Source organism: Leptinotarsa decemlineata, unplaced genomic scaffold (assembly GCF_025532065.1).
Source record: "Leptinotarsa decemlineata unplaced genomic scaffold, Ldec_3_MD MMD2_tig00026282_RagTag_RagTag, whole genome shotgun sequence".
Classification (NCBI taxonomy): domain Eukaryota; kingdom Metazoa; phylum Arthropoda; class Insecta; order Coleoptera; family Chrysomelidae; genus Leptinotarsa; species Leptinotarsa decemlineata.
This window is the reverse complement of record NW_027412668.1, coordinates 16,482,486-16,510,368: the sequence shown is the minus strand read 5'-3', so window position 1 is coordinate 16,510,368 and position 27,883 is coordinate 16,482,486. Positions and strand designations below refer to the sequence as shown.

The following is a 27,883-nucleotide window of genomic DNA, read 5'->3' as shown; positions in this document are numbered from 1 at the left end:
AAGTTCTGCTGTGCACACGTTGAAAAATGCCCGGCGTGTTTCTTATCGTTTCGCAGCAAGCTATCATGCGATCTTTCAACATTTTCTCGTTTCCAATGGGGCTAGCATAAACTAGTGATTTTAGGTGTCCCCAAAAGAAAAAATTTACGAGATTGAGGTCCGGTGACCTTGGGGGCCAATGCTCAGTGTCTCCTCTTCCTATCCATCGTTGGGGATATGCTACGTCTAAAAAATTTCTTGCCATCACACTAAAATGGGCAGGAGCTCCATCGTGCATAAACCAAGAGTGATTTCGGAGACCAATGGAAACATCTTCCATAGGTTGGGAAAGCTCGTGTTCCAAAAAATGTAGGTAAGCATCTCCATTCAAACGTAAGGGGAGAAATTAGGACCCAATTAAATAATCCCCAATTATGCCTACTCATATATCAAAAGAGAATCTGTCTTGGAAATGAGTTTGCGCTATCGCATGTGGGTTATTTTCCGCCCAGATGTGGTTGTTATGGAAGTTCATGATACCATTTCTTGAAAAATAAGCCTCATCTGTAAAGAGGATTTTCGATAAACTTTGCGGATGTTCTTCGACTTTTCTTTGAAGCCATTGAGCAAATTCGATACGTGGTTGGAAATCACGTAGCGTTAATGCCTGGACACGCTGAATATGGTAAGTATGTAATTGCTGTTCCTTTTAAATTCTGTAAATTGTCATGCGACTTACATTTAAACTTTCACTAGTTTTTCTTGTACTTTGGATGTTCACTAATTTCTTCGAGAACCGCCTTCTCCAATTCTATAGTTCTTGTAGTCCGTGGCCGTCCTACTGCAGAATTTGTTTCAAAGCTTCCATATTCGGAAAATCTTCGGAAAATCGCCGGAAAAGGTTCGCAAATGTCGCTGCACAAGAATACCTTTTCTGGCGATACATTTCCTGATAGATGCGTCTGACCTCGCTTGAATTTCCGTCATCCAAACCGTATGCAAAAACCATATCAGCCATTTAAGCATTCTTAAAGTTGGGCATGGTACCAAAAAATCACTTACTCCGAACTGTGAATTTGTCAATTGATAGTTAAAAATGTGACAGCGAACTTCTATTTTTACAAACTTTCATAGCCTACTCGATTTAATTAACTTAATTTGCAAGCGGAGAGTAACAAAAATTATTGAAATCAAATTTGGCTATAAAGTAATATGCATCGATAAAGAAAATTATAAATATCTCGAAAACGATCACCTCCAGTGTTGTTGAGGAGGTGTACCTTTTTTACCTGGAAAAGGTGTGGAAATTAGGTTTTTTCATGAAAAGTGCCAAAAGTTTACTGTCAAAAAAGTTAGGGCAATTCGAAATAAATAATGACAGCGAACGCAGCGCCCTCTAGATGTTACATGAAAACTAATACGAAATTATGATTTCCCACGTAAAAAAACCCCGGGTACCGAATTTCGTGCAAATAACTTATTCTTTGCAAGAGCCATTTTCAAAAAGCCAACAAAAAAATTCAATTTCAACACCCCGTATCTCCGAAACAAAGCATTTTCGGACACAAGTTCATATAGACTTTTTTTCTTAAAATTGTCTCAGGAATACGTCACTTGAATATTTTAACGTACTTATGTTACACCCTGTATATACGCATATTTTTATATTCTTATATTCTATATTTGTTATTATCTTAAAATTAATTAAAAACTTGTATAACAACATAAATCATTAAAAATATCATTGAAGTGCTGGTTTGAACTATAATAAGGCCGGATTTTAGGTAACCTTTTGACCTTTGTACTGATAGTTTTGTTCCATGGAATACTTTTGTGCTGTGGGATAGTCTGTCAGTATAAAAAATTAGAATATTATAACTGTGAACATTTTGTGATAGTTAAGTGTCTTGCACGAATCTCGAGGTTGAGACATAGTCTTATAAAATTATCTACTGAAAAATATCATCTGGAACAGTTGTTAACCGTTGCAGTCACCTTTCCCACATCATGTAACTAGAGCGCTACCGAACGAATTCGGTTAGCAAACCATTAGTTATGGTCATATCCTGATGATGCTAACTTGTTTCGTAAAATGTGCGTCGAAAAACAGTTCTTCAGTTCTGACGAGGAAAAAATATTATCAATACATTTATTTCAAGTCGCAAAGATTCCAGTTCTAGCTATCATCTCATAGTCAAGGTATTGACAAATAATTTGTGAGACATTTGATTATAAAACTTCAAGTTCTCAGAACTCAGATCTGGGCGTCTGTTTTGTGACATTTTGCATAGTTACATACAATTTTAGAAGGTGACAGAAACAATAGAAATCCCTTAGACCAGAGAAGAGACAAGACCATTTGAAAATGGTCTAATAAACCGAAATCAGTCGTAACAAATAATAAACTTGGTAGAAATTAGACCAAAGTTATTTTCTTTATTCTATATTCAGTATTAATTTCTACAAAATAAATAGGTCATCAATCGAACAAGGTAAAAACTAAATGCCTTCATTTTCCATCTTAATTTACTAATTTACAATTTTTTGTGTAATGTGAAATAATATCAAATCATATACTAGATATGTCTGTTCATAAATGATTTGTAAACATTTGTACCTAGCGTCAATTACCGCCGCCATAAGCATATATCATTTGTCAAGAAAAAATCTTTTTTTTTATATTTGAGTAATCTCCAACTTTGAAAGATTATAATAAGCAAAACTGAAGTTTTTCACTAACCTTTATGACATAATCTATTTAGATTAGGTATATAAGAAGAGCCCCAAGATGAAATGTTGAAATTATTAATATTACTAAAAATATACAGGCTGAGTTAGTGAAATCAGAAATGATGTCAAACAAAAATGTTCAGAAATTAATAGTAAAAATGTTATTAATTAGTGTTCTTACAATGTTTTATAATTTATTTTTGCTCATTTTTTATATTATTTCCAATTTAACTCAACCAAATATTTCGGTGTGATTATTTTCAGTATTTTTTAATGTTAACATTTCATTATTTAGTCTGCAATAAATTTCAAATATATTGACACCTTTTTAAACAATGGAAGTCCGAACTGGTAAAAACCCTTTTGTTAGATTCAATTTTTTTGTTAACTATCTGTCGCACCCCTACAAAACCCTCAAAATTCGAAACACAAAAGTCCAACTCAAGGATTAACGAGGTTTCACCCTACAACGTGCGATTTTCAGGATGGAACATTCAAGTAGATACTTGCTACATATTCAGGTATGCATAACTTTAAAATGTTTGGTAGAAATAACACTAAGTTACTAAATTACTGGATACTCCCTTGGATCGTGCAGTCGGTTATAGAGATGGTTGACAGTAGTCCGTTTAAATTTTTCATGACACTTCGTCCACACTAGTGGTTGGACTCTTAAGGAGTACTGAGGGTCAAGATCTGATCTCTCCGAGTTACATATTTATATTAGGTTAACACATCTTCATAAATGCTGTTTTTAAGAAAAATGCAATGAGCTATCGCTTAAATTTTCAGGATCTTTTTGTCTGTTGAATTTCAAATTGTGATCTTGACTGCAAAATCAACGTCTTTATGATTTGCTTTTAGTTTTACGTCAACCGTTAATTGCAACAAACGCCTATCAAGAACGCCTCCAATTTTAAATTTGGTATCAGAAAACTCGTAATTTAAGTCTTTTATCATATTCCCAGTAGTTCAGCAGATTAATTACGTCTAATAGTTGATGATTAATCGTATTTGTGATTTGGAATCGTATATGCTCTTACGAAAGTCGATTGTATGCGATTGTTCTCTAAATTAGCTGATTCAGATTAGATACAGGATAATTCGAAATTTTAAATTGTTTTTCCAGAATAGCTACATACAGGGTGTTGAAAGTACTATACAGGATGTCAAAACAAAAACAAAACAGAGCCGTTATCAGGAACATTTCAGGAGAACGCAAGGGCTTATGAATTTTTTGATTGAAGCTAGGGGTCGACAAGTTCTTGAAAATTTCAAGATCTTGTCTTGATTTCAAGATAAGAAGTAATTTTAAATTTCAAGACAAGACAAGAAATTTTATGTCAATACCAAGATATTTTGTCAAGAAAACAACAAATCTTGAAATATCTTGACTAACAATGAAAACTTTAAAACGTATTTATTTGTAAAAAAGATAATATATTTCAACGTAACATAACATATTTTAATTTATTGAACACTTCTTTTGCTAAAACGTTTTACAAGAATGTAAATTAAAAATAATAAATGATATCAACCTAATCCTAGATTTTATTTCAAATAACAAATTCAGCACTATTCTATTAAATCTCAACTAACATTCTCTTTACTCTGACTTCGGTTCATCCAATCTATTACTTTCACTTTCACTTGACGCTTGAAACTTGCCTTATCAGGCACCCCTTGAGAAAACTCTTTGTCAAATAACATCCCATGCTTTATTTTCAAGTGTCTTTTTAACCCAGAAGTCCTAGAATTTTTCATTTTTTAGAAAACACTTTTATTATGTTCTCCTCAATTTCAAAAAAGTCACAGTCCTTTTGCTGCCACTATCGCAGACAGCTATGTCATTGTCAGTATTTACACTCGCACTAGTAGTTGCGCTAATCTCAGTGATTATTTCATATTTACTTAAACCGTAATGCTTAAGTTTTTGTCTATTGCTTTTTGGTAAATATTCTGAGCCAGAATCAGGGCCAAATGACTTAGCAGACATACTAGTTACTAAAGAGTCACTGTCACTCATGATAATTTTATTATAATGTAATTTTCATCACTAATATTCACAAACTCGCATCAGAAATATAACGAAACCGTTACAGACTACCACTTTGTAACATTAACTTTTTTTAACTAAACGGTATGAAGCATGCAACTGCATATCAATTTTGCGTTCGGGAATTATCGGACCGGGTAATCACGAAACTTCAAGATCTTGACATGTTTTGAGTCAAGACAAGATATAATACGCCATGAAAACGTGAAGACGAGATTTTTTCAAATTCCTTGATTTTTTCTCAAGACAAGAAGTTGTTAACAAGAAAAGATTTCTTGTCTTGCCGACCCATAATTGAAGCTGAACATGATTTTCCAGTGTTTTTGACTGCCACCTCCATCTTCAAACAAGGGTGGCATTCAATTCTGAAATGTACAAATGGACAATTCAGTCGAGTAAAATGTCGGTCAAATCTAACTTCTAGGCTCGAATCTAGGGGGGGGGCAAGCCGGGGCCTATGCCCCGGGCAGTAAGTTCAGTGGGCGGCTAAATTCACACTTCTCAGAAGAATTGACAACTCATCATTTACTTAACTTTGACCTTCACTAGACACGAACATTTTCATGGTTTGTCACATTAAGTTTCGTGACAGACCATTTTAAACAAATAGTTACAATATTTTTTATTAACTCAAAACTTCAATCTTCAAACACCCATTTTCGCCCTTGGGGTTGAAATTCCTGATTCCCTTTCTTGATGCTTATTTACGCTGTGCAAAGAACCTACCTGCATATTTCAAGATTCCTAGGTTCAGTAGCTTCGGCTGTACGTTAATATAAGAGCGGGCAACAGCTATTAATTTATATTTTGACTTTATAAAAAAACAGTAACTAACAAAATTTTTCAACTGTACTAAGTAATAAATGGCTTCGAGAATCCAATTATGTTATCTATGAAGAAATTCGCAAAACTAAAATGTGCATTGTAAAAAAGAATCCAATTCAATTGTATTTATGGCTCAGTATTTTGCATATAGTGGCTACCACATAAGAGGTAGATATGTACTATCGCGGACTTTTATTCAGAAATATATAAGGTAAACAATCTTACGGTACATTATCTGCATGCAACTCCAACAGTATAGGCAGCGAACGCCAAAGTAGCTCTCAGGAAGCAAGAGTTTTTCCGACTTACTTAATACTTATCGTTATATTATGACCATAATTATACAAAACCTTTGTAAATTGTACCTTATATGTTATTCTCATGTATAAGTTGTATTTATGTAAAGTTTCATCTAAACCCGAAAAAAAAGATGAATTATATTACGGTTTATAACTCATCAATATAGTTAAACAGAAACAGAATACAGTTCATTGTATGAATTTCACTATAAAGGGTTTTACAAAAACCGTTTTTAAAAGACTGGAAAATCAATTGAAGGATTTGTGGATGCTGAAGATTGTCTTTCGAAACGCAGTTGGCGATCTATAAAACAAAATGCGTACGCACATAACAGCTGAGTATTTGGCATTGTGCGAGAGGGCAAAGGAACGATATAATTGAACGGGTTGTTGAAGGAATTGAAAAAAAAAGTTGCAACGCTTTGATATACAATAAGAATCGGAGAGCTAACAAGTTGATTTTCAACCCAATTATCTACAATCGCTTAAAACACATATCAATTAGATACCCACAGAAAAAAATGTCAGCTGATATTTCAACGAAATCGTTATTTATGCCAAAACATTTGTTCTGCCCTCATGAGATGAGGCTTTCAGACATGGGATAGATATGTTTCAACTCAGTTCATTTTATTTTATTTCATTTCTGTTTTTCCACTAGCATTAGATTAAATGTGGGTGTTAGATAGTCATACAGACATACTAAAGTAGTGCCACTTGAATTATAATTATTTAATTTTCGTACTACTCAGGTCAATTTCTACTTTTCCACATGGCAACAGGCATTAATCCTGAAATAGACCAATTTTTTTACAAATTAAGAGTACATAAGAGTCATAATTATTTAATTCAAGAGCTCCATATTCAGGTGATTGAATAAACATATTTTATTCAACTCGACTTTTACGTTGAGTTCAGGGTCGAAATTCCGATATATAAAAGTATAATAAATTTCCCCATTCCCATTATGATGGTAGTTTGACCTCTTTATCATATTGAGAAATTCACAGAGGTAAATAACAATATGCATCATCGAAACTTTCCATTTTCAATCCACATAGGAGTTTAAAGCTACAAACAAATGAAACAGTTTTCAAATTGTGTCGAATTCAAATAGCACGATTTATATTCGTAAAAAATATGTAAGTAACATTTCATCCTAATTTTTTCAACGACAAAACACATGCACTACAGGAAAATCTTTGAGGCGCTCTAAGAGCGGTGCCTGTGCGAAAGTAGCGATTTACATTGGATTTGAATCGCTGGAGATCAAATACATTTGGAAAAACGTTCTCAGGAAGTTTATTCCACATAAAAGCAGTTCTTCAAATGAAAGGGTTCTTAAACAGTGATACCTACTGCTCTTGGTGGAATGAAATATGCCAAGTCACTTGAACACTTCCAGTAAAAGAATCTATAGAAGGGAGACAAAATCTCCAACCTTTCTTCGATGTTCCAGACTATCAAGGTTGCAAGTGATTTTCGAGTCTCCAATCAGGTAGATGACTCTTTTCTGGATGGAATCCAGCAACTTCAGGGTATGTTTGGGGGCAGAGCTCCATACATTCATTCATTCATTCATTCACTCAACATTCAATTAAATATTCAGTTAAATTCAGTTAAATAATTAGATTACATGAATAACTATTTTATGTGATATTTTGAATTCATTAAAAAGTCGAGAATTACACCTAAGCATAGAATATGCTTGTATTGTGCCTATTCTCCCAATTTAAATGAATCCCTATGACTATAGAAAACAAAATAAAAAGTTTTCATATTATATGTTATATAATATATTGGAGAGAGAAGGTAAATGCAATGGACCAAAGAAAGGAGTAAGAGCGGGTATTTCATGTATGAATACTCCTTGGAATTTTTGTATGATATAAATTTGTGTCAGATTTGTACTAGGGGATTCAAAAGATATTGTTGAATATTGTTGCATTTTCAGCGAGGTATAATTTTAATTTTTTTTCAATTTGGGACGAGTATTGATATTTTTCAGAGGTGCTGGGAGCATATTGTAGAGTTTTGGACCAAAAAAGAAAACAAATCTCTGAGTGTGAGTCTTGTGAAACAATGGTAGTTGCATTTCATCAGTTAATCTACTTACTTTGGATTTACGTTGATCATATTTTTCATTCTTTGAATAACATGAGTACATGAGAACAATACTCCAAAGAAGGTCTGATCTGAACTTTATAAAGCATCAAAAGTTGCTGGGGTGTGTACAGTTTTCTGGTTCGGAACAGGGTTCCAAGCTTTCGACAAGCAGCCTTGCGATTCCAGCGACATGATTTTGCCAAGACAATTGGTGTCCATTTTAACCCCCAACAAACTTATCGAAGCAGAAAGCGGAATTGTCGCACCTGACATTATTATATCCGGTTCGGAGACATTTATCTTCTTGGAGAAAATCGATGCCTCGGTTTTTGTGGCATTGAGTTGAACCTGGTTACTTTCACCCCAATTCGAAGTCACTTCTAGATCCTCATTGAGGTATGCAACCTCATGCTGCCGGTGAAGATGTGCATCCGCAGCCGATGTCCTGGAATCCAAATGGAATGACGAGAGAAATGTGCTGTTGTTAGCAAAGCGATGTATTGGATTCTTTGTACATGTACAGCTCTTGCTATTGTGTTTTATACGATAAAAAGTCGCCTGTTGATCTTTGTTTCTGAAAGCCATATTGATGATCGCTCAAGATGTTGGAGCCTTTCAAATATTTAAGGATATGGTGATTTATTGCTTTCTCCATGATTTTTGATATCACTGATAGCAAAGCAACTGGTATATACCTAGTTATTTGGAAGATTTTTCTTGTCCTTTTTGGGAATAGGCTGAACACGAGCAATCTTCCCCATTTCTTGTAAGATAGGTTGAAGAGTCTGCAAAATACTGGTGCGAGTTCATTTGCGCACTTTTTAGATACGATGACGGGCACTTCATCAGGAACAGACTGTGGAGTGGGATGCAAATATTCCATTAGATATTTCATAGTCCACCAACAAATGGAAAAATCTAGGTACCTTGACCCTTGTCAAATCTAAAATAATATAAAGAAAAATATTATGAGCCGTCACGGGACGCCTGGCAGATGTGAAACATCAATAATAATATTTTGTGACCTTTGTGATGATTGATGTGGACTGTAATTTTTATAAAAATTATGTAAAAAATTTATGTGGCTTTAATATACTAGTAAACTCAACAATCCTAACTATTAGTTGCAATATATTACTGAAAATCTTAAAATATAAATATCAATAATAAATGTTTCGATATACATTTTACCATCATCAGAAAATTAATTGATTAATTTTTTGATGTTCCTGATAATAACAAATAAGAAAAACACTCATGCTTAACTCGCTATCAGCCGATTTTCAAATAAAATTTTGTCAGTCTTCATGAAATTCATTCTTCGAACACGTGTTTTAGTGCCTTATTTTTAATTATAAATGAAAAATAAAATTATTTATTGATTAATTTTGAAATATTATATGCTATGAAAATTGTGTAAATTGTAATCCACCAAGATTTTACATTTACTGGCGTTTGAAACAGACCAAACATACGCGACCTTAATGTACAGATTAATGCACACTTAATTATAAAAATAAAAATATAATTAATTTACTGATGACTTGATAGTGTGTTGTAGTATGATTTTGCTTTCCCTTCAGGAGGCTGCTCACTTTTACTTTCTAAATTATTTTTGATTATCAAAAAAAAATATTCATTTAGTAAAATACAGGTTATTTATACTGCAATAAACACAACTGTATACACTATAGGTATCTGAGCTCAAGGTGGCGAGAGAGATAGCGTAACACCGAAGCAGTGGGAAGATAATCGCACAGTCGCCTGCGCATGGCGACTCGTCGCTACGGAATGAGTCGCCACGCCAGCAATCGATTTTACGTAGGATATTTCAGAAAAGCCCAATGATTCATATCTAGAACTTGTATATGAAACATTTTTGATAACTTTACTCCTCCATCACTCCAGTATTTGCGCTCTAAATAATGCTACTCAACTATATTTCTTCTAATACTCAACTATTTCAGTCCATTTCACCGTTTTGCGACTCATAGTCTACGCGTTGCTTCTAGTACATTTTCGATAGGTATAAATGTTTCTGATTATCAAGACCGGATTCTGCATGTCTCAAAAATGAGAATAACACGATATTCAACAAGAAAAATACTTTTCCTTACAACTTTTCACAATGACCACGTAACTTACCAAAAAACATATCATTGCTGTAATTATTAATAATTGTAATTAATGTAATACAGATGTAGACGATGTTGTCCCTAATGTAGTATTAATGAATGTAGCTTCTGTATGTAAGTGAAATTGAATTTATTTGCAAATTGTGATGTTTCCAACAAGTAATAAGTTGTCTGAATATGAATTATATTGGAAACTTTTCAAATTTGTTCATTAATACAAACTGCTATATGTCTTTTCCATTTTGGTGAAGTCTTTGACTTCAAGAACCAAAGAGGGGGGTAAAAATATAATAAATAAATAATTAATGAAATAAAAATGAAACTGCCGTAGACGTGTCTATCAAAGTATGGGTTTGTTACATAACTGAGAAAATTATCTTATTCGTTTTACAGTTATCGTTGGTGGTATAATGCAAAACTAAAATATCGATTCTGTCTCTTGCCTTCATTTCTATTATACTTCTTCGCTTCGAAAAAAGTGTTTTATTGCATAATAACTATCAGCCAAGTAATTTATTTGTGGAAAAAATAATTTCATTCATAGTATAATTCAAACCGTATTTGCCCGTTTCTGATACGTATTGCTCTATTTTTTGTTCATCCATTCTTATTCTTAACACAGACCTTTTATATTTATTCGCGAACTGTTTAAATTCGCATTTCATATCTTGCAAGTTTAAAAGGAAGCGATAAGGTATGGGTCAATAACCTGGAATAAAAGTTCGCAGTGTGGAATCTTTAAAAGATAATTTTCTATTTACATAAGGTAACAACAATTAGTGCATGAACTTATTTTATCGCACCAAAAATAATTTATAGTTCTCAAGTTTCTCAAGCACATCAGTATAATTTACACTAGCTTTCCAAATATGTGAAATATAAGTATTTGTTCGGTCTTAAGTGAAACACATTAATTTTATGTATCGGTTCTATTAGTGCAAAATTTGTATCGTAAACACATGCAAGAAGCACAGTAGATTAATACATGATTTTTACTGTGCAAGAAGTCTCTGCCTATATTTATTAACATTAACACGCTTTTATTAGCTTCACCTATCCTATATGTATGCATGTTTGTAACTCTCCTTGCTTGATCTATTCGCGGGCAGATGGCGCTGTACATAACCTCCTTGATATAGTGTTAGTGGCTCTTCAGTTCCTCAGCAGCCCCCTACGACTAATGAGGATGGGATTTGGACTGCTGAACCAGAAACCGTTGTTGATAAAATTTGAACTCACTTTACATTCATTTCTTCATTTGAAAAAAGTATTTTTTTATTAACACGTTCGCCTGCCGCCTTATTTGTAACCCTCCTTTGCGCGCCTGCTGCCTTGGGCTTGGTAGCTGATTTTCAGGCTTCCTCTCCGGAATCGGAAAATATCAATGATCATTTTTGTAAACAATATACGGCTGATTGATCCCAAAGTTTAGATAAAATAAATATAATTTAAAAAGACTAAAAAACGCACTTTTATAGCATACAAAACTGAAAAATGAAAAATAAATATAGTTTAAAAACTAAAAAATACGCGCTTTCATAGAACATCGAACTAGAAAGTTAAAAATATTTTTTAAATAAGCTTAAAACAATAACGAACGACAAATACTAATAGTATTATTGTGAAAAAAGCGTGGGCGCTTTGTGCCATATTTTTTGTATATCAAGCGCCCTTCGCTTTTTTCACAATAATTTTATAGTAATTTTTTATTCATTTCATGTCATTCAATAATTCAGTTAAATGATTTGGTTTCCCTGCGATTCACAATTCAAATTGTCATTAATAATCCTATCATAGAACCATGTATTAGACAATCTGTAACCATCTAAGCTAGGCTGTGTCGTGGCTGTTACAGACTGATATTGGTTGTGTTATAATATTTAACAAAATAAATACATAAAAGCTAAAATAGGTCGTTTGGTTATATATTACTGTCTACATTTCTAGGTTTAAAACCGCAATTGGAGAATGTTGGCTAGAGAGAGGTAATAAGATAATTTATCAGATAATTTATCTCAAACATTTTCAAAGATATCCTGCAATTGATCATAATGATTTCTGATGAAAACTTTCAGTTCCTTCACAATAATACTAATATTTTTCGTTCGTTATTGTTTAAAGATTATTTAAAAAAAATATTTTTAACTTTTCAGTTCGATGTTCTTTAAAAACGTGTTTTTTAGTTTTTTAAACCATATTTATTTACTTTTCGGGTCGTGATGGGGAGACAAGTGCACACTACCGATATCACGGCAGCGCCGGAGCCAACCGCCGCATACTAGAACTCGTATAAATTACATCACAACGGCCCAAAATTGGAATAAATATATACAATATAAAAAGTCAATATTTTAATCGATCAGGTTCTCTCCTGTTACGTACCGGAAGAATATATGAAGTGCTTGGTGATGGCACTGGTGCTATGTTTATTCTGATCATATTGTTATCAACATTCTCAGCATTTATATTATCACCATTAGCAACGACTTCATTTTCATAGGTCTTATCAATATCACCTTCATCAGTATAGCATTTGATTTTATCCTCAAAATCCGTATTGCAATCTGTTTTAGAAATCACTGTCTTAATATGATTGCTGTGTCTTTTCCAAATAATATTTGAATCTAACGGTTTGACAAGATATACATTCATACCTAAAATTCGTGTTATTTTTGCTTCACACCAAGAGCTTTTCACATTACGATAGTCTTGGGCTAGAACAATGTTTCAAACAAAAAACCTAACTTTTCTTCCCTCCTTATAATATTTTCTATTCATCTCCTGAGCTTTACTTCAGTTACATTTGATCTGGTCAAAATCTATTGATTCTTGTTGAGAATTTTGTAAGCTTTCAGTATTTTTTATGTAGAATATCAGTTTTATGTATGAATGATTGAAATAAGCTCCATAATCAATTATTATTCGATATTATTTTTCCCCAATTCATACAACTGTGAATTTGCAGGGGTAACTGTTAATTTGTCATCTTACTGTTGAACTATGAATTTATACATAACTCTAAATTCACAGTTGTAACTGTGAATTCGCACTTGCAAGTGTGAATTACGAAAATGTCATCGATTTTATTGTCGACATAAAATTTGGAAACATTCATCTCTTTGATCTTCCTTTCATTGTGTTTACCTTTCACCGTTTATTGACATCAACTATTTACTATCATTATGAAAAACAAGCTTGGATTCTTTGTACTGATTTGCATATAATATGGGCAAAGTAGACCAGTAGACGTCAGAACCATAAAATATGCGTCTCTTTCTACGTTTTACATTATTCAAATTAACTCAATAATTGTTGAACGCAAATTATTGTGGTAACGTAGAATTTGCATATTGTTTTTTAGTTTTATACTGTTTCTTGTATGAACTAGAACAGAGGTCTGTTGTAATAGGAAATAATAAATACATTACTCAATTCTCAATCAATAATTGTTTTTATTATGGAATTACATTAGTTCATACTGAAGTCAGTTACATGGGTTCATTTATTTATAAATATTGTTATCCCTATCGATTTTCTGTAAGTGGTTATGTAATATCTAAAAAAGAAAACTTATTCAGTTATATTTCTACAGTGCATTTCTTTAATGCCCCCCTTTTATTTTTTGAACGGGTCAACTCAAAAAATTGAAATTTTGCATAATGAAATTAGTGCATGAATACTTTATTTTGAAGTGAAATTGACAAATGAAACTTTCAAGATGGCTACTGGGCGCCATCTGGGAAAAAAAGTTGAATGGAAAGGGAATTCTTGTTATACATAAGCTCCTGACGAATATTTCATAACCCTAGAATATGAAGTCAATATCTTCACCTATTACAAAATGGCGGAATATTTAATGATTTCCTGAAGACAAACACATTAATATCGATATTTCTAGAAATATTCCTTTTTGTCTGTGGATGACAATTCCAACAACCCGATAAGGTTTGTTAAGTTATTTTCTGTTTATAAAAAAATTGGAGTGTACAGAAAAAATTAACCTTTGGGCAGGAATATTGGGAAACCATATTGTAGGACCTATATTTATTGATCAAAATTCAATAGGGGAACTGTATTTGAATATGCTGGAAACTACTGTTGACCCTCTAATCACTGAAATCGTCGAAGCGAATCCTAATGAATTCGATATGGATATTGTATTCCAACAAGATGGAGCACCACCACATTACTCCAGACAAGTAATAAACTATTTGGATACTACTTTTCCCGGTCGTTGGATTGGCTGTCGAGGTCCTGCAGAATGGCCAGTCCGCTATCAGGATTTGACACCTTTGGACTTTTTTTAATGGGGCTATTTTAAGCAAAAGGTGTACGAAAGTGAACCTGCTTCAATATTGGATATACGACAGGGAATAATGAATATTTGTAGAGATATTGACATTACTGTGTTCAAAAATGTTCGGCGTGAAATATCGGATAGTCTGTTCATATGTCAAGAAGTTCCAGGCAACCAAGCTCCTTATCTCTTATTATTATGTAGTTAAATGTCAATGTATTCAGGCAATTATTTAAAGTTCCGTCATTTTGTAGTAGTTGAAGATATTGACATTATATTCAAGGGTTGTGAAAAATTTATCACGAGTTTCAAAAAGATGTTCACAAGACCCCCCCTTTCCATTTGTTTTTCCCAGATGGCGCCCAGTCGCCATCTTGAAAGTTTCATCTGTCAATTTCACTTCAAAATAAAGTATTCATGCATTAATTTTATTATCCCAAATTTCAATTTTTTTAGTTGACCCATTCAAAAAATAAAAGGGGAGACATTGAAGAAATGCACTGTATAACCTTTCAAAGACAACTGATAATATTATTTTCTGGATCACGCTTTCTTTCTCAGTCACTTTTTCGCTTACACCCTCTGAAAGTAATCTTACTAGATTTATATTTGACAATGCGCATTCATCTTACTTTTTCAATCGTATAGCTAAAACACGTATTGGTTATTTCGTTGGATGGACAGGACCGTACTTGCCCAATATTTTCTTGTCCAATCACAAGGATGTACTGCATAACAACGTTTTCTTGCTCAGATTAAAAAAGTTTTATCGATTGAAAGAGGTATATTTTTGAGAGAGAAGAACAGTTTTGGCTATCTATTTTTCTATCTTTATAAGAAAAAAATGTGGAATCTTCTAAAGAAAGGAATAATACAATTGATTTTGAAATGAACTCTCGACAAAGATGTATGCAAGCAAGTAATTTTCAGACCCAAACTGGAAGAAAAAGCTCTTTAGAAACAACTTCTTTCATATGAACATTGACTTATACAAAAAACACATTCTCCTATTCAGTTTGTACTCCAAACATTCGTTATGGAATTGATTCAGATATCATTCACAGGATTGCTATACAATATCATATATGAAAGAGGTAAAATTTAAAATTTCACTTACATGGAACACTGTCATCCTTAATGGGGGACATCCAATGTTTCGGAATGAGAAGTTGCCTCATTGCTTCTATCCATGATATCTCCTTAGCTACCACCGTAGCTTTCTCGGTAAAAATTCCTCTTCAGCACCAATCTAGATAACATCTTGTAATATTATCCAGATGGAGAAGTAGAAAGCCAAAACACCTTTCTTTCCCAAAAAGTATTATCAAGTACTGTCCAACTAATTTTACTTTATTGAAATTGATTGGAAAGTTTTGAATTCATTGAAAATAAGTCCTTAGTTCTATTTTTGTCTAGGAAGGTGCAAAAATCTAACATTGTTTCAGTTCTAATTCGAGGCTGTTTTTAATATTTGTGAAAAGAGGGTTTATAGAAATATTTCAAATCAAAATCTTTTAATATGAAAAACATTGATGATAAGGCATACTATGATCCCGAAACAGCATTGATATAGAATTTCTTGAGGAAATTTCACGTTCGAAACAGTGTGAATGGTTTCCATTGGTAGAATTATTCTTTTCACATAAACTGTCGCCCAAAATTTTTATTTTCCGCACTTTATGTTTTCCCTTGTATGCCAGTACGACATAAGAATATTAGCAATGCATCATTTGTCAGTTAAACTTGGAAATAAATTTTTGCACAATTGGCTTTTGACATTGAGAATATTTAAATACCAATACTCGTTTGTGAATCTACTACTTTAAATTCTTTATTCATCATTCGAAAACTATTTTTGTTCAAGGGCAGCTTTTTTATTATAGACGTCGCGAATTTGCTGCAGATCGTTCAGTTTCATTTAGACGAAGATACTTTTTAATGTAGGTACATATGGTGTTTATGTGAAAACAAAAACATTAAATCTGGTAATTATAATGTTTCGAGAAATTTGTATACCTTTAACAGTATCATAATTAGGGAGTATCATGTTCCATTCATCGTAAATCTTGTTGGAAAAAAACTATAATATTTCAGATGAAAATTGTTACGATTATTTTGGCCATCTACCTCCACAAAAGTCAATGTACCATCAACATTCCATACACAACGAAAAATATATATATATTCATAGTTCGTTTGCAAATCTTCCTTATTTACACATTAATCATTTTCTAAGTATTCTTTCATTTTGAAAGGAGAGTGTTCTTTCTTCGTCTTGTACGGCTTATTAAAAACTTGATGTGTTTTTTAAAAGATGAGTACGTTTTCTCTTCAGTCGACATTTTTTATTTTTTAAATATCTTTGGTCATGTTAGATATTTTTTTTCTTTTTTTTAGAAGAATGAGTTTCAGCTTTGCAGTAGACAATCAGTGTACTGCTGCAAGTCAGATTATTTTCTATTTACCTATCTTTTTTTTTTCTAATAAAAAACTTTTAATAACTCTTAGATACAAATCATGAAATTATAAAACAACAACAAAACCTAATTGTCGCTCCGGAGCGACTTCATTGATTCCAGTGGCGCATTTGCCTTTTCAGTTGCAGGAAAACTCGGAAAAACCTGCAGCACCACATCATCTGAAGATCTTGATCTGCCAATATCTTCTGTGCATTATCTACACATCTTCGCAAATAGATTTATTTGTAGTTATTTTGCCTCTTCCTTTCTTCGGAAGGTTCTCACATATTTTATTTAACGATGCAGAAGTAGAAAGACAAAAAACTTACCATTCTCAAAAAACTAATCTTTCCTTGAAATATTTCATTTTAAAATCAGTAGACAGAAATATTATTATTCCTTAGACAAATTTTCTAATTCGACACTTTTTTTTTCAGGAAAATACGTTATGGCAATCATATCGAGTTACTTCGCAGATTTGCTTAGAAGATCTGGAAAACTTTCAACTACAGCTACAAGGAAAATATTCACCACATTCGCTTTGACACTTCCCGGTATTTTGATGATGGTCCAGGCTATTTGGGGAATAAATGCGGCACTTTCCGTCACGGTTTTCACAGGAGCTTTGTTTTTCAACGGGGCTGTAACAGCTGGTTACCTCTCCAACGCTTTGGACATTGCCCCCAATTTTTCTGGTACAATCTTCGGACTAGCTAACACGCTTTCTTCACTGGGTGGATGGGTATCCACTAAAATTGTTGCCCTCATTACGGGACAACAGAGTACTTTCGAGAATTGGAGGTACATATTTTGGATACTCATGGGAACGTACCTATTTGGAGCAATATTTTATTTGATTTTCGGTACAGGCAAAATGCAGAAATTCAATTCTGTACAAAATGGTTACATTGACGGAAAGGAGATGAAACCTTTGAAAAGCAAAGCCGAGTCTGAGAAAGAAAAGGAGATTATCGCGTGATATTTGACGTAAATCGAGAAACAGGTTAGAAAAATATTTGGGTGTTTTTTGGACTGAGATATCTTCCAAATCCATTCAACGCCGCCAGATTTGAGAAAATTCAAATTTCAAAAAAGTATTACTTCATTCTAATACTTCGAATGAAGACGTCTCGAGTTCATATTCGAGTGGGCTAATGAATCAGGAACCAATCCAACCCAAAAATATTTATTATTTATTTGGAGGTCGAAACTTTTACCTTGAATGATGTTTTCAATATTTCCTATTTCTATTTTATATACCTACATTTCGCAAAGTAAATTATTTTCAAAAAACTTGTTTTCTTGTTCATTTCAAGTTTTGGATGGGGTGGAGAAATTGAAATGATAAGATGCCTACCGCATTAAAATAATCTATCTCCACCACAAAACTCAAGAGAATTTCCACCCAAACAAATTTTACCAATTTTGTCCTTTAAAAATGATATTTGGTCTACATCAAAACTGGAACAAACGATAGACTTCAATTGGACAATGAATTAATTCAGGGTGGATTATGTCAAACGATCAAATATCAAAATGTTTCTTCATTTTATAAAAAACTGAGAGTGTTTAGACAAAATTATCCAAAAAGGCCAAGAGAAGTATCGCAGATTCCATTCCTACTCGGGGCAATGAAGACTGCTGCAAAAGGAGTATATGAAATAACTGATACATTCATTATTTCGTAGGTAAACAATATATAGGGTCTTCCAACAGAGATTTCTGAACTTTGACAATTGATAACGGCCAACTTGTTGAAGCTACATCTGTCAAATTAGTTGTAATTTATTCAGTCTGTTTTGTCAAATCGCCATGGACGGATATAACATTCAACAACACGTGGCAACTTCGCCCATTTTATGATCGCCATAATCGTGCTACCGAGAGGACCATTCACAATATAATGGGTAAATTTAAAACTACTGGTTGAGTAAACGATCGACCAACACCCATATGCCGACGAAACGCAAGATATGTCGAATAAATCGCCGCTGTCTGTGAGAGTGTGCAGGAGAATACCAGGCAGTCGATTTCGCGTGACTCGCAAGAACTCAGCTTTTCGCAGGCCACAAATTTGCCCATTTTGCATCGTGACTTGGACATGCACCTGTACAAAATAAGGTGACCCAGGAACTGAAGGTGAACGACCATAGACAACGATGTGTTCTGGACGTGCCACATTGGATATTCTGCACGAAAGACTTGAGGGCATGGTCATCTCACATGGAGGTGATGTGAACTGGCCACCGAGATCGTGCGATTTGACTCCGTTAGACTTTTTCTTGTGGGGTTTTCTTAAGTCGCAGCTGTATGCAAATAAGCCAAAAACCACAGCGGTCCACAAAGCCAACATAATCCGTTTCATCGGTGAAATTCAGCCTGATTTATGTGCCAGAGTCATGAAAAATTGACTTTTTGGATGCGCTCGACTCAGAGAAACCGTGGGGGACATTTGAACGATGTTATATTCCACACTTAATGGCTTCAATAAGTCTTTCAAACGAATTAAAAACGTCGATGATATACACTTTGTTTTATTTAAATTTAAAAATACGAAGCGCTTAGTGAAAGACCCTATATATTGAAATTTCCCGAAACTGATCGATTTTTTAATTTTGTTCACTGATTTTTCAAATATCAATCAAATATGCAAAGAGATCTACCTCCGAGTGATAACGGCATCACCGTTATTAGAACATCCTCAGTTGGTACAGAGTGGACAATAATACCAAAATTACAAGTTATTAACAAAATACTAAACGTAGAATGAACCTAATGTTGAAAGGAAATGAAACTATTGCTATTACAACTAATTCAATAAACCACCATATATTATTTTCATGAAAGATCTCAGCCTCTCGACTATACCACGTAATATTTGAAGATATTTTTGCTATTTGTTTTTCATTTCTCCTACAAATCTGTCGAGAATAGGAAAGTTTAATTCTTCTTTATGATACTTGTACAAATCTTGTGTTTGTAAGAGAAAGGTTTGTGTTGGTGATATGAAGGTATGCAGATTATTCCATATAATGTAACCAGATCATGACCCTACCCATAATATACTGTTAGAAAAAAAATAGCTGAATATATTAAAATCGATATGTAATTTTGATGGTAGTTGAAAGTGTATATTTTCTAGAGAATCAATTCAGTATGAACATTTTTAAAAAGATAATGAAGTGGCTGAAGACAAACTTGAGAGAATGAACCAAATTATCTAAGTATATGATTGATTCTAATAATAGAAATAACAATACCATATCTGCTGTATTTTCATCAAGGCACATTAATTGGCAAAACCCGCACATTATTCGTCTGATGAAAATTCACACTATGGATGCAAGAATACAGTACAAAATAATCACAAAAGATCAATCTAGGTGTGCCGAAATTGTGCGAGATACAATAATTGGTGCATATTTTTCAATGAAAATTTTACAAAAATATCCTATGTACCCGTCTGAATTTCTAACAAAACATGAGGTCATAGTAAAAACCAACCAGTAAGTCCACGACCTCTAAACAAAGTGCGGAACCAATTTCGTTCTTTTACCATAGGTGTGTGCTCATATAAAAACGAAATTTAAGGATATTATAGAATATTTTGTGGTAAGTTACTTATAACCAACTACAAAAACTAAAGACAATAATAACTCCAGCAAATAAACTAAACACAATATCAATTTCGGACCGTTTATTATTACTAATCCGATGCCCGTGGTACCGTCGAATCCTTCGATACTACAGCACTGAACGCGTTGTATGAGAATTTCATCCTAAGAGCGGTTGAAGGTCCCCGGCAACTCGGGCGGATCACGTGGTAAGAGAGCCTACTGGTTGTATTATTCTACTGTGATGAGGTATTGTATCTGTATTCTTACAATTGTTTTTAACAAAGTTTTCACAAACATTTTTGTTTCTAGACGCGGTGCACTTACACCGTAGCTTCCTCGGTAGAAATGAATATTACACACTGGGTTACAATTCTTATATACAACAATAGTAGCACAGAACACCCTATCTATATAGTAGGTACCTAACTTAATTGGTTAATAGTGAAAGCGATCCCAGGTAGAATTTGTAAACCAATTACACTCTCAGTTCTTGGACAGCAGGTATATACATTTTTAAATATTAATAAACTTATTCGTATTATCAAAAAAAGGTTTAACAATGGTGGGTGATCATGTGGTCAACCTTCTGTTGGTCGTTCAGCAGGAAACTTGAACGTTTCTCTTATTTATTTCCAGCGACCCCACCAGGTTCAACTTCTGTCCCTTAGCTTTTATATTTGCACTTCTTTGGCGACAGTGCACGCCTAAACCTCTTGCTATTTTAACACAAAACAAATTATTATATTTTCTTGAACAGCATATCTAACAACTAGGGCCAGCCCTAGCATTGGTGGGGCTCTGGTAAACATTGGTAGGGGGCCTATATTCCATGTCTGCGTGCTACACAATATGTCCGACAAGGTGGAGGAAGTTGAACATGACAGTATCAGAAAACTTACAAATACTTTGGAATTAATGTCATCAACCTGTGACAGCGTTTTAATCAGTAGTACTTCATAAAGAATGATTTCTATAAGATTTTATCAATATATGTTAGGTAAGTGGTTAGAATCCTATTCTATAGAAGAAATAATAAACGTTTCTTCAGCTGTATAAAATTTTTAGAGTACGAATAATCCCATACGAATATTCTCTCAGGCTACAAAATCTTCTCGATGTGATATTCTCAAAAAATAATTCTGTCTGTCTGTTCTTCCTCAAATAAAATATTTTGTCAAAAACTATCGACATTGATAAAGAAATAATGAAGAGATCCAATAAATTTCGTTCACAAAAGTACTGAGTATACTTTTAGTGACACTACTTGACAATGTTGAGCTTCAATTTTCAATGTTGTTTACATATGGGAATAAATGGATAGAACATGAAATGTTTCTCTGAACAAAAACGCGCGCCCGATTCGTATTTTTACATCTAATATCAACATCCGTTGGGAGTTTTTTACAAAACAAATGTGGATTGTTTAAATTACCAGGATTTCTATTCATCTATGAACATACCACGCGAGGCAGGTACTGTCTGCTGTCTTCACATATGTTTTGAAAAAGTGAAGAAGAAATCAACTGTCAAAAATTATTTAACCATTAAATATAATGTCAGGAAATTGTTAAAAACATTGTTGTTTTTGATCTTCAACTGGAAATTTATCAATATGTGAAATATTTAGATTTATTGATAATACAGATTAATATATTCTTTCAACATGTCAACTGCAGCTTTGCAACTATTTGTTGCAAATCTTAAATCTCGACATGAGCATATTCGATTAAAAGCAGTGAATGAATTATCCATTTATGTAAAAAGTGAACTCAGAGAAGCCACTGCAGATGAAATTAATAGTTTTCTAGATGAGTGCAACCACCATATTTTTGATATGGTTTCAAGCAGTGATATCAATGAAAAAAAAGGCGGTATTCTTGCCATAGGTGAGCCAATATAATTGGAAGTTTACCATTTCAATGATTGTCAATCTGCTCTACTATCTCTTGGGTATTATGTATTGTACACTGAACGAATAAAGAATATCTATATGTAATGGGATTAATGAAGTATTTAACTTACACTATTGTGATATTTCAACTAAGCAGTTTAAAAAACCGAAATATTTGATTCACAATGAAATAACTTTAGGCAAATTAAATATAGTGCTTCTTATATATATCAATATTTTGAATTAATAAGTAAAGGCGATGACATGTCCACTTGTGAATATGTCATCTATGGAATCAACAGAAGACTCAATGCAAGAATACCAAGATCGTCAACGTGATATGTTGCAAAGCTAATCATTGATATGTACAGCTGAACAGAATTCAGAAGATTTATTTAACATAATCAGTAAATTAGAATATAAAAATATTCTGGTTACAATGAACTTCCAGATTACTTACTGAAAAAATGTTTCGTTCACATTGTAGAACAACTTTGTGACATCATGACACCTCTGTAGAAACAGAAACATATCCATCCATGGTTGGATATATTTCTCTTGAAAAGGTGATCCTATATCGTTTGAAAATTATTGTCCTATTAGCTTGTTGAACTTTTTCTCTAAACTTTTTTGAGTGTATAATAAAGTTGTTGATTTATTCAAAACTATCCTGTTTAGTAAAAGCCTTTGAACGAAAACAACATCTCTTTCTCCAAGAATTTTAAATGTCTTGAAATATTTATCGATGAATGTAAGAAACTAAGTCAAATGTGCTACACTTTGAAGTTTGTTTGCTAAAATACTTACATCGCTAAAACATTTTACTTTCCAAATTATTACTCATATGCTTGATATGGTATTACCGTTTAGGAATGGAAGTAGAATCTATCCTCCACAATGAAAATTATTTAATGAAAATCTCACAATAAAGTGTTAATTAAGTATGTATCAAAGCAAAATATAATTATTTTATTTTCAGTGTGCCTGATAGGGGCTGATGTTGGCAATATGACATCCAGAATTAGTAGATTCGCAAATTACCTTAGAAATTTATTGCCTTCAAACGATGTTGGTGTGATGGAGCTCACTGCTAAAGCTATGGGTCAACTTGCTTTTGTTTCTGGATCTAAAGCTTCGGAATATGTAGAATTTGAAGTGAAAAGAGCATTTGAGTGGTTACAAGAAGATAAAGCAGATGTACGGTTTGCTCTTATATTTTTTTTCAAATTGAGTCACAAATTCCTTCTTTCATGAGCTTCTTTATTTGATAGAAGATATTCAAGAAATAGATAATCCAATAGTTCTCTCTGAATCTATTTTCGTCCATTGATCACAAATGTTGATTTAGTAGAATCTGCTTTTGAAGAAATGGACCATAAGAAGTCAATAATGTAAAAAAATTTATTATTTCAGGAGCTCCCTTCTGACAATAAGAACATGAAATGACTTCTTACTTTTTTATGATTGTATGCTGCGAACATTAAATTCGAAATCCACATATATTCTTTCTCATGCAAACTATTTTGACAGTATTTAAGTATTAAGAGTTGTCAAAGCTATTTTCCGAGTTCGTTGGCCGTTTTCAACAGGTTTTTATGCCTGACTGCAGTAGACATTAATCAAAGACGATGAGGCCACGAAAGAAGTGTTCGGGTTATTCTCATGGCAGATACTGATTAAGAAATACATATTTTCAAGAATGTCAACTGATTAACACTCTTTATGTGATTGGGTGGATTTAGAATCCAACAAAATGTTAAGTGGATTCATGTCCCATTTTTAATGTTTAATGATTATTTTTCATCTGTTGCTTCTAAAAACTACTGATTTGTGTATGTAGATATTATAGGTAAGTTTATACAGTATAATAATATTTATTATTCAAATGCTTCCAACTTATTACTTGCCACTTATAGCTCATCACTTAAAACTGATGTATTAACCCACAATTAGATGTAAGTACTTGAAGGCAAAATTTGTTTTTTGGATTTATTTGAAGGTATTACCCTCTGAACTACAAAATACTTCATAATTTTCATGGCTTCATTATTTTTTGAATACAGGTGAAATGTAATCTGATGAAATAGTAATTTTATCATATTATTCTTATACAGAGTAAGTTCAGTAATGTCAAATATTCATTCCTAGTCCACTAATAGTAACAAAATATGAACCAATGAGTAAATCTATTCATAATTGAAATAATATTATCTCTGAAGAACTGAGAACATTAACAAAAATAGCAACAGCAATGCTGTGTGAGTAGGAAAAAGCTGAATTTTGATAATATTCATGAGTAAATAGTGAAACTGGGAGCTCTGGCGTTAACTAAATCCAAAAAAACAGGTACTTTTGCCAATCAACAAAACTTCAATACTCTTCTTGACATGCGTTTCACCAACCGAATTGGTGTCTTCAGGAGATATTTATAACTGGTATTTTTCTTAAAATGTGAAAAGGTCTTAACTATTTAGTCATTGATCTGACTTCTAAGTTTTAAAATTCGAGGTCTTGAAGCAAACAGTCAAATTTGGTCATAAAGTAAAATGCTTAAAAGCTTTTCTTGTATTTCGATTCCATAATCCTTTTTTTTTACATATTTTGGGGAACATGATTTGAAAATTGGTATGCTGTTAATTTGTTTCCAAAAATTAGAAACAATTCCCATATGCAGAGAGAGAGACATAAATAGATTCATTAGAATATCTACATTTTTATATTATTTTTTCAACTGAATTATTTTACTGAAAACAATTTAGATATTAAGATTTCTTTCAACATTTTTATATCAAACTGTTTACATATATGAATGAATTGAAAAGAGTATGTAGAAATTCAGTAGATGTTTATACACGTTAAAAAAAATGGTAATTGAGATATCACAACTCTCATGTTGAAAAGCTGGAATGAGGTATTTAAATACTTCGTGAACTTCAGAGAAGTGGTGATTTTTTTAATTAATTGGTTTTTAATAACTCAGTTGTCTCAATTACATATCCAGATTCAAAGACGCTTAGTATTATATATATCATTGATGAAAATCTAAAATTTGATTTCCATGTCGACTACTTATGTAAAAGACTAGCAGCAGGATGTCATGCAGTGAGAGTTGTTGCAAGAGAATTGGACACTACTATCACAAGATCAGTTTATTTTGCACAAATTGAATACTATTTACGTTATGGAATTTGTTTCTGGGGAAATTGTGCAAAATTTCGTTTCAATATGGTATTCTCTCTACAAAAAAGAGCCATCAGATATTTATGCAAGGCTAGCTACAGGGATTCATGCCGCCCATTATTTGTGAAGCAAAAAATTCTGACCTTAGTATGTCTTTTTATTTTGGAAGCAGTGTGTCTTATCCATAAAAAATATAAAAATCATTTTGGGAACACCGCAACTTATAGTACACGTCAGTCTTACTCCGTTTCCCTTCCCACACCTTCTCTAGCCCTTACACAAAATTCTATTATTTTCAATAGCAAGAAGTTATTTAACCACCTTCCCATTAATTTAAGGCGAATATATAATGGAAAGAAATTCAGAGAGAAAGTGAAAGAATACCTTGTTGGGAGGCCCTATTATAGTGTGGACGAATTCTACCAAGGCTCTATCGAATAATTGACGTGTAACTTTGTGTAAACAAGTTATTGAAACCAACACAAAATGGCTATCAATGTTCATTATGTAGAATTATATATTTACGTTTACTTAATATTCATACATTCATGTACTTATATTTGTAGCCGTTCTGTTCTGTCCATATACTCTGCTCCGGTGTTTAAGCATTATTTTATAGTTTATATTTGTTAATTGTCCCTTATACATGTTTTACTTTACTAGACTTTGCCAATAAGATGTTTATATCTTGGGTAATAAAGCATATTTTGATTTGATTTGATCTAAAGGAACAATTCGTTCAGGCCAGTCTCAACTCCCTACACTGTAGGTTAATGGACTGACACCTATCAGAAAACAACTACTCTCCTGGCTGATACCACGAAGGGCGTTGGATTATATCTGACAGGTGTCAGTGCAGGATTCTTCACTGATGTTATTCCTGCATATGCTGTTGGCGATACAACTGCCGCAATTTATTTTCATTTATTGGAACACACTTGCAGACCGGTTTCGGACTGTTTGGCTACTCGTCAGTGCAAGGTAGTGACTATCATCAACATAAAGACAATGATTTCCGAAAATTGAAAATCGAATTCCTTCAGAGTATCATTCCTCGAACTTGGCTGAAGCAGACAACAAACAACAGGTTTCTCATCGCCCCATCTGCATGTGAACGAAGTAAACAACCGCATATCTGTATTATATGGTAATTTGCAAGCTAAGAGAATTGAAATTCACAGCATACAATCTAAGAAGGGATGTATCACTCAACTAGTTTTTGTTTTAACTACTATACGTTCATGTTATAATTGACCAAATTCTAACGGCAATCTCAAAATCAATCAATAAATTATGTAAGTTAATAAGAATCATTTCAAAATTTTTCCTCAAACTCTCCTTTATCTGAAAGGTAAAACCGAAACCCTTAACGTATAGTGAGTCAAATACAAAGATTACTACCACAAATTAGAACTGCAACAATCTACAGGTATTTCACTATTTGACTTGACATTTTCAGGAGATTTTCTCATTATAGTAAACTACAACACATTTCTCGATGCACATTTCACCACCCAAGTTAGCATCTGCAGGAGATAGTTCATACTAGCTTAGGAGTATAAAATGCTGTAACTTATCTCCAAAAATTTAGTTTTATTCATTTTCTGATGATGCTTACTTGGTTGGTGAAACACGCGTTGAAAATAGTTTTGCGTTACAGGTACATGGAAGAAGTGTTTGTGTTCCTTCTAGAACAGCTGTACTATACTGTGCAGTATCTGTGTAACATTTTATTCTTTTTTGTAATAAAAATACATTTTCAGTTGAATATTTTTTATAGGGAAAAAGACATGCAGCAGTTTTGGTCCTAAAAGAATTGGCAAACACAATGCCAACATATTTCTATCAGCAAGTCTCACAATTTTTTGAATTGATAATTAATGTGATTCAAGATCCAAAAGTAGCAATCAGAAAAGGGGCCATTGAAGCTCTTAGAGCAGCACTGGTTGTTACTGCTCAAAGAGAAGTTGGAAAGCAGAAAGTTATTTGGTAAACATTTATTATCATATATTAATTGTCTCAAAAATGATTTCATTTTCAATGTGATTGAAACTGCAACTACTTATCATGAAATGTGAATTTCTGGACATTATTGCATTTTGAAAAATCCGTTCAAAAGGAAATTACGATATTTGTGATCAATAAAAGTAAATGAGTTTCTCATAAATATTCCAGATTTCTTTCATGAAACAATTGATGTACTTGGTGTGAGTTGAATTCCTGCCTCTCTCTGGGGAAGTTTCTCAAATATGTTTGACACTGACAACCTTAAAGTCAGCAACATGATTTTTATCAACAGATTAACATGA

General features: G+C 32.9%; 2 protein-coding genes across 2 annotated transcripts in view; both read left to right on the top strand.

Annotated features, from left to right (window-relative positions):
* Nucleotides 1-18,641, top strand: part of LOC111504593 (sialin) — a 63,763-nt gene extending 45,122 nt beyond the window's left edge. The window contains exon 4 of the mRNA XM_023159229.2: nt 17,324-18,641. Within this exon, the coding sequence (XP_023014997.2) occupies nt 17,324-17,865 (542 nt within the window). The 3' untranslated portion in view covers nt 17,866-18,641. The remainder of the gene's footprint in view (nt 1-17,323) is intronic.
* A 3,397-nt stretch (nt 18,642-22,038) lies between these two features.
* mTor (serine/threonine-protein kinase Tor) overlaps nt 22,039-27,883 on the top strand; it is a 33,621-nt gene continuing 27,776 nt past the window's right edge. The window contains exons 1-3 of the mRNA XM_023159237.2: nt 22,039-22,389; nt 23,374-23,591; nt 27,355-27,563. Coding sequence (XP_023015005.1) covers nt 22,167-22,389; nt 23,374-23,591; nt 27,355-27,563 — 650 coding nt within the window. The 5' untranslated portion in view covers nt 22,039-22,166. The remainder of the gene's footprint in view (nt 22,390-23,373; nt 23,592-27,354; nt 27,564-27,883) is intronic.